Below are 13,207 nucleotides of genomic sequence, written 5' to 3' on the forward strand. Positions count from 1 at the left end.
GTGCTGTATTATTATCTGCACTTTATCTCTGCAGAATAATCATGGCTCGATAAGGATCATTTCTGTATCACCATAGCAGTCAGTTCCATCTCGACCTAAATATAAGTATGTGACACCACGGAAATAGAAAAATGTCATTTGAACTGCACACCTGCAATTTTGCTGCTTTGTAAATTTTGCTTAATGGGCAATATTAAACTAATTCACGGTAATGAGCATCTTATTGTCATATATTGTCAAATGTTGCATCAAGGTCTATGAATACTAAATGCACAGGGGGCCTGATTCAGAGCTCTGAATAAGGGGGGGCGCTTTTGTTTTAAAATCCGGCCTCCTGGACGCTTGTTAAGCTGTGGGTGACGCGACCATCGGGCTTGCGAAGAGACCCTTGTGGTAGGGTCTCGTTCCTGCAAGCCCCAGTGAGCTTCCTGCTCTGTTTGGCCAGCCACCCCCCCCCTCCCTGCCTACAAAACAGGGCGAGCTGTCGATCAACACCGACAGCCGCCCTGTTTGTAGTGAGCCCCGGAGCGAGTGTTTTTCTCACTCGCTCCGGGGCTTGCGCACGCCGCTCGTGTGCAATGCACAACCATCGACCCGCTTGCGAGCACATATCGCTTGCGAGCGGGTCTGAATCAGGCCCACAGTCACCACCTAAGTACTCCTGATTTAGGGTTATATAACCTATACACAGTTGAATGTAGGTGCACTACAGTGAACCAGATGTATGTAAGTGGTTCATCAGGGTAATTTACTTCGGTGTCTTTCTTGGGGAGATTCACTCTGTGATGTTGCTGCCTAACTACTGTACTAAGTTTTGGACCTAATTTGTTCCAAATGGTCATGTGTAGTATCACAAACTAAACGGTAGATTGATGGTGGAATTACCTATGTCTCGGGCCAGAAGATGAGCAGAATTTCTCACTCGCTACAGGGCTTGCGGGCACGACCTGCTTGCGAGCACATAGCGATTGCGAGTGGGTCTGAATGAGGCCCATGGCTGCAACTTTTGCTGAGGTGCCCGGCAATGTAGTGTTCCGCTACTGCTGCCGATCCTGATCTTCGCCTGACGAGGATCCAATAAGAAGTTCTGCGGACAGTAGATGTGGTCGATTTATGACCATGGGGGAGATTTAGCAAATCTTCGAGAGAGAGAGAGATAAAGTGTAGAAATTGTCCGTAGCAACCAATCAGATCGTAACGTTTTTCTAGCACAGCCTGTAAAACGACAGAAGCTGATTGGTTGGTACTTTATCTCTCCAAGATTTGATAAATCTCCCCCCAGAATTGTCCAACTGTTCTACCATGCTGAAGTTTGACATGATGTGTTAGTGAGTGAGTAGTGTCAGTGCAGCATAGCCACGTGAGAGGCCGCTATAGAATCGCAGTGATATTCATTGAACAACGGTTATGTAGGAGGTCAGGGATGGGAAGTTCTCAGGTCCCTGTTACCAGGCACTGAAAGGAAACGAGCGCTGAGGACAATTATAGAAGACGCATGATGCCACTAAAGCAAACTGACCTTGTCAAACTATTTAACAATAAAAGTTGTGTGGATAAAACACAGACATGTGCCGAGACAAGTACATTCCCTGAGACGCTGATTTCATTACGGTGATTGGATTGTGGGAAATGCAGAGCGGTTTCACCTTGGACTCAAGGCTGCAGCAGAACCTTGTTGTATTAGCGCTTGGCAAAGTAGTTTAATTTTCATGAACAAAGCTGTAACATTCCATGTGCTAGCGAGAGATACGGGCTCGCTGGTGGAAACGTGCGGCGACGGTTCTCTTTTCTTTTTTTTTTTACAAACCAGAAGGTCACCAGTAGGCCACGTGTCTTGAGTCAGCAGCAGAGAGACAGAGAGTGGGGCTCATTCTCAAGCAGCTGGGATTGCCTGATGGTTTGCGTACTACTCCGATTGGCACATGTGCAGGCGTCCCTCTACGAGATCGCTCGCAGATCTGCCAAGCAACAGCGTGATTGACTTGCTGCAGCATTTGGGGGGTTGGAGCGGGGGCAGCGACGTAGACAAGGCCAGCAACACCGTCCAATTGTGAATCAGGCCCTACGTGTGCACTATAAAAGACCAGGGAACCTTTCCGGCAATGCGCAAATTTCACTGTCAACAAGTCTTTTAAATGTTTTGTCCTGCAGAGTAAAAACTCTCATCATTGGGGTGGGCGCAGAGTTTATCTTCAAGAAAGAGAAGGAAACGAACATTATTGCAGGATGATAAGATGCGCCAGACACATTAAGGTGGAAGGGGACGGGGATGGATGTCCTTCATCTATGGTGAAATGAGCGTAATGTGTCAATCCTTCTAAAGAATGAAGAAATGCCCATAGCAACCAATCAGCTTCTAGCTCCCACTTATCAAGCACAGTCTATAAAATGACAGGTAGAAGCTGATTGGTTGCAACTTGCTATGAGCATCTTCTCCAATCTTTGGAAGGTTTGATACATTTCCAACATAGGGGTCAATTCTATTAGAGGTGGGGGGTCGAGTTGCCGGTGAGACAGCACGTAAACGCCGCCAACTTCCCCGCAACTCTCCCCTTTCGCGGACTGACCTCACCCAGAACTTATGGATTTTTTGGGGGGCTCTGGATGAAAATCCGCAAGTCCAGCGGTACCGTAGGCGCGGCATTAAGATGCATTTCCTTGCGGTCGCGGCTGTCACATCAACTTGAATGAACCCCATAGACTCTTGGGGGTAAATTTACTAAAGTGAGAGTTTTTAGAAGAGAATTTTAAAAGTGATGTTGCCCATAGCAACCAATCAGATTCTAGCTATTATCTTCTAGAAGGTGCTAGTTGAATGTTAAGTAGAATCTGATTGGTTGCTATGGGCAACTTCACTTTTAAAACTCTCTTCTAAAAACTCTCACTTTAGTAAATTTACCCCTTGATCTGCCAATGTTTCCCCTAGTCCCCAAAATATTATATCGGGTGGCGGCTCACATTTCAGTTTTGCACCCTTGTGTACATTTATTAATAAAGCGCATTACGTGCCATCTGAAGTTACACGCTGGGCTGTCCTCTCCTCACATCTATTTGCAGCACATGTGAAATGACTTAGCATGTGCTAATACTGAGCACTTGGAACACGGATGTCTGCTGGGGATCTTGGGCCTGATTCAGACCCACTCGCGAGCGGCTGTCCGCTCGCAAGTGGGTCGATGTTATGGACTGAGCATGCGCACGACGGAGGGAGCTCCGTCGTGCGCATGCGCCAGACGCGACGAGCGAAGGAAAGTCCTTCGCTTGTTGTGTCTGATCAAAGGGGGCGTGCTGTCGATGTTGATTGACAGCACGCCCCCTTTGGTAGGCATGCCGGGAGCGAGCCTCCCTGACGGGGGCGTTCCCACGGGAACGCCTCCGGTCAGAAGCCGGCCCACTGACATCACTAGTGATGTCAGTGGGAGTGATTTTGGCTCTGATAGAGCCAAAATCACTCCGGAGCTTGCGGTTGAAAACCTCAACCGCAGGCTCCGGCTCGCAATTTCGATGGTCGCGATGGTCTCGACCATCGCGGCCATCAAAATGCACGCTCGTATAGCCTGTGGGTGGTGACCCACAGCTATACGAGCGTCCAGAAGGACGCTCCATTTTCATGGAGGCCGGCCCTCATTCAGAGCGTGCGCTCTGCTCAGAGCGTACGGCTCTGAATGAGGGCCCTTGTTTGTACTCTGCCGAATATATTTACTCAATTAACCTTACAGTACATTCTCCTTTAGATATTGCTGGCAGCAGATGGCTGGCATGCCGCGGAGCTGTCTGGGAACGATGAGGGGATGTTTGCGCTGGATCCAGACTCAGGATTTCTCTGCGCTCTACAGCCCTTTGATCGGGAAAAGAAGGACTGTTACTCTCTAACGGTAACCATCCAGGGTCCATGTGTATTATTATTAATGTCTGCTCGTTATTACAGGGGCGCTGCCTCGGATATACAAATTGATCGCATTTTAAACATATTTTTAAAGTGAAACTAAACACAAAGTTACATGAAAGTTCTAAATGAAAGTGATAGAATACTTTACTCCATTGCTTTGCCAGCTGATTGCGTCAGACTGGCACATTCAGTACCCTTAGGAGGTTTGGCATCAGCACAGAGGCTTTAATACACGCAGCTCTCTCTCGGGCACCCATCCCGGTTTTGCAGACAGATCTTTTTTTTTCTCATGTCACCGATCCTTAGATGCTCTGTCCCAGTATAAAGAGTGTCCCAGCTTTGGGCAGACTGTGTCTTCCTCCATTAGAGTATCCACGGCTAGTGTAACTGGGGCTGCAACACTAAGGTCCATATTCAATCAGATGCGAAAAGTCAGTTGCCGGACTTTTCGCCGACTTTAGAGGTGTTGGGTGCGAAAAAAGTATCGCGCTCGTCCCCGCGTATACCCGTATTCAATTCCAAAACGGGACCCGGCGAAAACGAAGTGAGCGAAAAGTGCTGTTATTTTGGGGGAAATCTGCCTGACACCACCCTAAAGATGCTGTGACATGGGTGCACCCCCGAATAGCCCTGCTGAAGGTATTTTGGGACTTTAAATGGTCTCAATAGGTGCTGTTTAGCGTCTTTGAAAAATTGAAGAAGAATAGTATTTAGCAAGTTTTTTTGGGAAAAATTAATAGTCCCAGCAAATTAGGGGTACATGAAAATGGGTACTAGCAGAGCTGTAACTAGACTTTTTATTGCCCTGTGCCAGAAAGAGCATTGGCGCCCCCCTCATTTTTCAAAGGGAAATAAAGCACCCAAAAAAGGGCCATGGCCTCGTGGGGAAGGGCCAGGAAAGAGATAGGGGAGGCCAGGAGATGCTGGGGATAAATAGGGACATAATATAGTGCACCTGAGAGAGGGCCATGGCCTCATGGGGAAGGGCTAGGGAAGAGATAGGGGAGGCCAGGAGATGCTGGGGATAAATAGGGACATAATATAGTGCACCTGAGAGAGGGCCATGGCCTCATGGGGAAGGGCCAGGGAAGAGATAGGGGAGGCCAGGAGATGCTGGGGATAAATAGGGACATAATATAGTGCACCTGAGAGAGGGCCATGGCCTCATGGGGAAGGGCCAGGGAAGAGATAGGGGAGGCCAGGAGATGCTGGGGATAAATAGGGACATAATATAGTGCACCTGAGAGAGGGTCATGGCCTCATGGGGAAGGGCCAGGGAAGAGATAGGGGAGGCCAGGAAATGCTGGGGATAAATAGGGACATAATATAGTGCACCTGAGAGAGGGCCATTGCCTCATGGGGAAGGGCCAGGGAAGAGATAGGAGAGGCCAGGAGATGCTGGGGATAAATAGGGACATAATATAGTGCACCTGAGAGAGGGCCATGGCCTCATGGGGAAGGGCCAGGGAAGAGATAGGGGAGGCCAGGAGATGCTGGGGATAAATAGGGACATAATATAGTGCACCTGAGAGAGGGCCATGGCCTTATGGGGAAGGGCCAGGGAAGAGATAGGGAAGGCCAGGAGATGCTGGGGATAAATAGGGACATAATATAGTGCACCTGAGAGAGGGCCATGGCCTCATGGGGAAGGGCCAGGGAAGAGATAGGGGAGGCCAGGAGATGCTGGGGATAAATAGGGACATAATATAGTGCACCTGAGAGAGGGCCATGGCCTCATGGGGAAGGGCCAGGGAAGGTATAGGAGAGGCCAGGAGATGCTGGGGATGAAATAAGAGGAAACTACAAGCAAGAATGATAATAAACAGAAATTTGACAGGCCCAAACAGCGCCCCCTGACCTGTGGTGCCCTGTGCGATGGCAGCGGCCGCACTACTCTAGCTACGGCCCTGGGTACTAGCATATTTTAAAGTGGCTAATGCGAACTTTTAAAAATCGTGAAAAATCCACCTTCCGCAATCACCTGCATTGAAAAAAACACTTGTGGCATACTTGGGAACCCCCCCCTGAGTCTATTTCGCTAGTTTAGAAGTGTGTCTCCCAAATTTGTTTTTTTTCGCCCCCAAAACGAAAGTACTTTTTTTGGGGGTGTCCGGGGTAACTTTTTTTTAAAAGTGACACAGTTTAACTTTGGGGGACAGTCCAAGGGGTGCTGGGTGGTTTCTGGAAGTATGTACCCCAAAACCCCAATTCTGCACTTTTTTCCGACACCTATTCATAGGTGATACTTTTTCGCAGGGTTCGAACCATTGACTTTCCGCAACGGCGAATAGTCGGAAGAATTGAATACAGGGATAAATACAGATTGGCGAAAATGACTTCATCGGTGAAAAAGTATCGCTGATAACGGCTTTTCGCTGGCAATTGAATATGGCCCCAAGTCAGAAATGTCCAGGGATATAATTCCCTTGGTATTCATGTGGGGCTTCAGTATTGTTGTCCTTAGATGCCTCATCTTTGCTTGATTGCTCCCTGATTATTGGATCAGACTGTTTCCTAGCCTTCCCCAACCCTGCGGTGATAGAGGGACCCTGCGTGGGGTGGCTCTGGGTGGTCCACATGCAGTTGAGCAGTGGAAATCCACTTTACCAGACAATTGAAGCATAATCACAAGAATCCAGTGGCCATCCTGCCCCCACCCCCAATTTATCCAAATGAAGTATATATCTGTATAATAACTGTACAGAGTCTGCCCAGTGCCCCTCCCCTTGCTAATGGCTGCCGCTGCATGGGGAGGGAGAGAAGTGTCAGCGAGAAGGTTTACGTACACACAGTGCAGGGGGGACCTCAATTCACCCCAAGTAGATTTTTTTGGGCAAAACTTTATTTAGATACATCCCCTTAGCTGAATGAACATACCTGGAGTTTTACTAATAAGCCACATACAGGTACTTTACTGAGTCACATTTCTGTACGATCAGGGGTATATTTACTATAGTGCAGGTTTTAGAAGTGGAGATGTTGCCCATAGCAACCAATCATATTCTAGCTATTATCTTCTAGAAGGTGCTAGATAAATGATAAGTATAAACTGATTGGTTGCCAGGGGGCGCCGAGAGGGTGTGGGGGGACGGGTACAAATTACCCAGGCCAGGGTTTCCTGAGGGGCCCGGGTCTGACGCCACCCCCCCTCCTTCACAGCAGCCCAGCACACAGCAGTCTCCTATGCCTGTGGGGGGGAGCGATCACACTGATCGCGCCCCCCGGCTTTGCACCGGGCTGAGGGGGCTCAGAGCTCCCCCCTCGCCAGCGTGAAAATCTTTTTATTTTTTTCCGAAGGGGGCGTGGCCACGCCTTCTGCGAAAAGGCCAAGTCCCCTGTTACCTGGGCCCACCGCAGCTCTTGGCGGACCTGTTGGTTGCTATGGGCAACATCTCCACTTCTAAAAACCCGCACTATACTAAATATACCCCTCAGTCTCTGTGTCTGATTCAGCAAGTATCGCTGAAGCAGTCGCTCACGCAGTTGTGTTGCGAACGTATGCTAATAATCTCAATCGCAAAGCACTCGCACGGACAACATGCAGACGCCCACTTCCCCTCTCGCACATCCGTAATACCTTGCAATCCACCCAAAACATCGGAAACATCGAAGTACATCGGAGCCTCTCGCACAATTACGGCATGTCAGACCTCACTTATAAATTGCTAACTTTCCTATACGCAGTGAGCACTGAAGCTGCATTTGCCCATGCAATGGCGTTCAAACGCACTGACACGTCTGCGTTTCTCCGACCAGCCCCGAACGGTGCTTCCTGTCACTCACTCTGCGATGGGTCTGCATAGTCACTGCTGGCAATGGCCGATTCTCGCACGCTCACTGTGATGCATGCGCAGTATGCAATAATCGGCCAATTGCTTGCATTGTCACAGTTGCGATCCTTGCTGAATTAGGCCCCCTGGTCTATGTGGTGTGTTTGTGTCCCATGTGCGTCTGTCTGTGTGATATGGAAGAGGCGAGACACAATTGTTATTTTAGATGCTTTTTAACACTGTTTATTAAAATACAAAGGCACATTGAGGGAAATTCAAATCAGCGCCATGTGTCGCAACGATCGTCCGGTGTATGTAAATTACTACTTAATACAGAAGCCAGACAGCGCTAACCTTCCTGCGCACTAGTATGGTGTGCGAGGGGAAAGTAGCGATGTTACTGGTCGCAAAGTGGCTTCGTCCGTCCGTTCCCGCAGGCACCTTGCGGCCATCGCTCTGATTTGAATCTCCCCCATTTAGTTCTATCATATTGCATTTGTTGCATTTTAGTAAATAGTGTTAAAAAGTATCTAAAATTAGAGATAAAATGAATTTGAACCTATGAAATTTCCTAAAGCTAAGGGGGCTAAGCTGCCTCGGTCATTTAGTTACACTTACCATACCACCACGTGTCATTTCCCCACTACAACCAAAGCAATATCTATATATATACTGATGTACGATCTTGTGTATCTGTTTATACAGGTGATCCAGGACAAGGAGGCGGTGACTGTATATATAGAAGTTATGGATGATAATGATAACATGCCGGTGCTGGACCGGAGCACATTGCAGGGAATTGTCAGCAGGGGAAGCAGAGCAGGTAATCATTATAGCATGGTACTTACACTTCTCCTCAGAGCAGGTAATCATTACAGCACGGTACCGATACTTCTCCTCAGAGCAGGTAATCATTACAGCACGGTACCTATACTTCTCCTCAGAGCAGGTAATCATTACAGCACGGTACCTATACTTCTCCTCAGAGCAGGTAATCATTACAGCACGGTACCTACACTTCTCCTCAGAGCAGGTAATCATTACAGCACGGTACCTATACTTCTCCTCAGAGCAGGTAATCATTACAGCACAGTACCTATACTTCTCCTCAGAGCAGGTAATCATTACAGCACAGCACAGTACCTATACTTCTCCTCAGAGCAGGTAATCATTACAGCACAGCACAGTACCTATACTTCTCCTCAGAGCAGGTAATCATTACAGCACAGCCCAGTACCTACACTTCTCCTCAGAGCAGGTAATCATTACAGCACGGTACATACACTTCTCCTCAGAGCAGGTAATCATTACAGCACAGTACCTGTACTTCTCCTCAGAGCAGGTAATCATTACAGCACAGCACAGTACCTATACTTCTCCTCAGAGCAGGTAATCATTACAGCACGGTACCTACACTTCTCCTCAGAGCAGGTACTCATTACAGCACGGTACCTACACTTCTCCTCAGAGCAGGTAATCATTACAGCACGGTACCTACACTTCTCCTCAGAGCAGGTAATCATTACAGCACGGTACCTACACTTCTACTGAGAGCAGGTAATCATTACATCACGGTACCTACACTTCTACTCAGAGCAGGTAATCATTACAGCACGGTACCTACACTTCTACTCAGAGCAGGTAATCATTACAGCACAGTACCTATACTTCTCCTCAGAGCAGGTAATCATTACAGCACGGTACCTATACTTCTCCTCAGAGCAGGTAATCATTACAGCATGGTACCTATACTTCTCCTCAGAGCAGGTAATCATTACAGCACGGTACCTACACTTCTCCTCAGAGCAGGTAATCATTACAACATGGTACCTACACTTCTACTCAGAGCAGGTAATCATTACAGCATTGTACTTACACTTCTCCTCAGAGCAGGTAATCATTACAGCATGGTACCTATACTTCTCCTCAGAGCAGGTAATCATTACAGCACGGTACCTATACTTCTCCTCAGAGCAGGTAATCATTACAGCACGGTACCTAAACTTCTCCTCAGAGCAGGTAATCATTACAGCACGGTACCTACACTTCTCCTCAGAGCAGGTAATCATTACAGCATGGTACCTATACTTCTCCTCAGAGCAGGTAATCATTACAGCATGGTACCTACACTTCTCCTCAGAGCAGGTAATCATTACAGCACGGTACCTATACTTCAACCTCAGAGCAGGTAATCATTACAGCACGGTACCTATACTTCTCCTCAGAGCAGGTAATCATTACAGCACGGTACCTACACTTCTCCTCAGAGCAGGTAATAATTACAGCACGATACCTATACTTCTCCTCAGAGCAGGTAATCATTACAGCACGGTACCTACACTTCTCCTCAGAGCAGGTAATCATTACAGCACGGTACCTACACTTCTCCTCAGAGCAGGTAATCATTACAGCACGGTACCTATACTTCTCCTCAGAGCAGGTAATCATTACAGCTCGGTACCTATACTTCTCCTCAGAGCAGGTAATCATTACAGCACGGTACCTCCTCAGAGCAGGTAATCATTACAGCACGGGACCTACACTTCTCCTCAGTGCAGGTAATCATTAAAGCACGGTACCTATACTTCTCAGAGCAGGTAATCATTACAGCATGGTACCTACACTTCTCCTCAGAGCAGGTAATCATTACAGCACGGTACCTACACTTCTCCTCAGAGCAGGTAATCATTACAGCACGGTACCTATATTTCTCCTCAGAGCAGGTAACCATTACAGCACGGTACCTATACTTCTCCTCAGAGCAGGTAATCATTACAGCACGGTACCTACACTTCTCCTCAGAGCAGGTAATCATTACAGCACGGTACCTATACTTCTCCTCAGAGAAGGTAATCATTACAGCACGGTACCTATACTTCTCCTCAGAGCAGGTAATAATTACAGCAGCGTACCTATACTTCTCCTCAGAGCAGGTAATCATTACAGCACGGTACCTATACTTCTCCTCAGAGCAGGTAATCATTACAGCACGGTACATACACTTCTCCTCAGAGCAGGTAATAATTACAGCATGGTACCTATACTTCTCCACAGAGCAGGTAATCATTACAGCACGGTACCTACACTTCTCCTCAGAGCAGGTAATCATTACAGCACGGTACCTACACTTCTCCTCAGAGCAGGTAATCATTACAGCACGGTACCTACACTTCTCCTCAGAGCAGGTAATCATTACAGCACGGTACCTACACTTCTCCTTAGAGCAGGTAATCATTACAGCACGGTACCTACACTTCTACTCAGCAGGTAATCATTACAGCACGGTACCTATACTTCTCCTCAGAGCAGGTAATCATTACAGCACGGTACCTATACTTCTCCTCAGAGCAGGTAATCATTACAGCACGGTACCTACACTTCTCCTCAGAGCAGGTAATCATTACAGCACGGTACCTATACTTCTCCTCAGAGCAGGTAATAATTGCTGCACGGTACCTATACTCCTCAGAACAGGTAATCATTACAGCACGGTACCTACACTTCTCCTCAGAGCAGGTAATCATTACTGCACGGTACCTATACTTCTCCTCAGAGCAGGTAATCATTACAGCACAGTACCTACACTTCTCCTCAGAGCAGGTAATAATTACAGCACGGTACCTATACTTCAACCTCAGAGCAGGTAATCATTACAGCACGGTACCTATACTTCTCCTCAGAGCAAGTAATCATTACAGCACGGTACCTACTCTTCTCCTCAGAGCAGGTAATAATTACAGCAGCGTACCTATACTTCTCCTCAGAGCAGGTAATCATTACAGCACGGTACCTATACTTCTCCTCAGAGCAGGTATTCATTACAGCACGGTACCTGTACTTCTCCTCAGAGCAGGTAATCATTACAGCATGGTACCTATACTTCTCAGAGCAGGTAAAAATTACAGCACGGTACCTTCACTTCTCCTCAGAGCAGGTAAACATTACAGCACGGTACCTATTCTTCTCCTCAGAGCAGGTAATCATTACAGCACGGTACCTACACTTCTCCTCAGAGCAGGTAATCATTACAGCACGGTACCTATACTTCTCCTCAGTGCAGGTAATCATTACAGCACGGTACCTATACTTCTCCTCAGAGCAGGTAATCATTACAGCACAGTACCTACACTTCTCCTCAGAGCAGGTAATCATTACAGCACAGTACCTATACTTCTCCTCAGAGCAGGTAATCATTACAGCACGGTACATACACTTCTCCTCAGAGCAGGTAATAATTACAGCACGGTACCTATACTTCTCCTCAGAGCAGGTAATCATTACAGCACGGTACCTACACTTCTCCTCAGAGCAGGTAATCGTTACAGCACGGTACCTACACTTCTCCTCAGAGCAGGTAATCGTTACAGCACGGTACGTACACTTCTCCTCAGAGCAGGTAATCATTACAGCACGGTACCTACACTTCTCCTTAGAGCAGGTAATCATTACAGCACGGTACCTACACTTCTACTCAGCAGGTAATCATTACAGCACGGTTCCTACACTTCTCCTCAGAGCAGGTAATCATTATAGCACGGTACCTATACTTCTCCTCAGAGCAGGTAATCATTACAGCACGGTACCTACACTTCTCCTCAGAGCAGGTAATCATTACAGCACGGTACCTATACTTCTCCTCAGAGCAGGTAATAATTACAGCATGGTACCTATACTTCTCCTCAGAGCAGGTAATCATTACAGCACGGTACCTACACTTCTCCTCAGAGCAGGTAATCATTACTGCACGGTACCTATACTTCTCCTCAGAGCACGTAATCATTACAGCACGGTACCTATACTTCTCCTCAGAGCAGGTAATCATTACAGCACGGTACCTATAATTCTCCTCAAAGCAGGTAATCATTACAGCACGGTACCTACACTTCTCCTCAGAGCAGGTAATCATTACAGCACGGTACCTATACTTCTCCTCAGAGCAGGTAATCATTACAGCATGGTACCTACACTTCTCCTCAGAGCAGGTAATCATTACAGCAATGTACCTATACTTCTCGTCAGAGCAGGTAATCATTACAGCACAGTACCTATACTTCTCCTCAGAGCAGGTAATCATTACAGCACGGTACATATAATTCTCCTCAGAGCAGGTAATCATTACAGCACGGTACCTATACTTCTCCTCAGTGCAGGTAATCATTACAGCACAGGACCTACACTTCTCCTCAGAGCAGGTAATCATTATAGCACGGTACCTATACTTCTCCTCAGAGCAGGTAATCATTACAGCACGGTACCTACACTTCTCCTCAGAGCAGGTAATCATTACAGCACAGTACATACACTTCTCCTCAGAGCAGGTAATCATTACAGCACAGTACCTATACTTCTCCTCAGAGCAGGTAATCATTACAGCACGGTACATACACTTCTCCTCAGAGCAGGTAATAATTACAGCACGGTACCTATACTTCTCCTCAGAGCAGGTAATCATTTCAGCACGGTACCTACACTTCTCCTCAGAGCAGGTAATCGTTACAGCACGGTACCTACACTTCTCCTCAGAGCAGGTAATCGTTACAGCACGGTA

General features: G+C 47.3%; 1 protein-coding gene across 1 annotated transcript in view; it reads left to right on the plus strand.

The window, feature by feature from the left end:
- CDH16 (cadherin 16) overlaps positions 1-13,207 on the plus strand; it is a 186,778-nt gene that overhangs the window by 16,219 nt on the left and 157,352 nt on the right. Inside the window, exons 3-4 of the mRNA XM_088476787.1 lie at positions 3,735-3,875; positions 8,365-8,482. Of these exons, the coding sequence (XP_088332913.1) occupies positions 3,735-3,875; positions 8,365-8,482 (259 nt within the window). The remainder of the gene's footprint in view (positions 1-3,734; positions 3,876-8,364; positions 8,483-13,207) is intronic.

The sequence above is a fragment of the Taudactylus pleione genome, unplaced genomic scaffold (genome assembly GCF_031769625.1).
Source record: "Taudactylus pleione unplaced genomic scaffold, aTauple2 ptg000194l, whole genome shotgun sequence".
Lineage (NCBI taxonomy): Eukaryota > Metazoa > Chordata > Amphibia > Anura > Myobatrachidae > Taudactylus > Taudactylus pleione.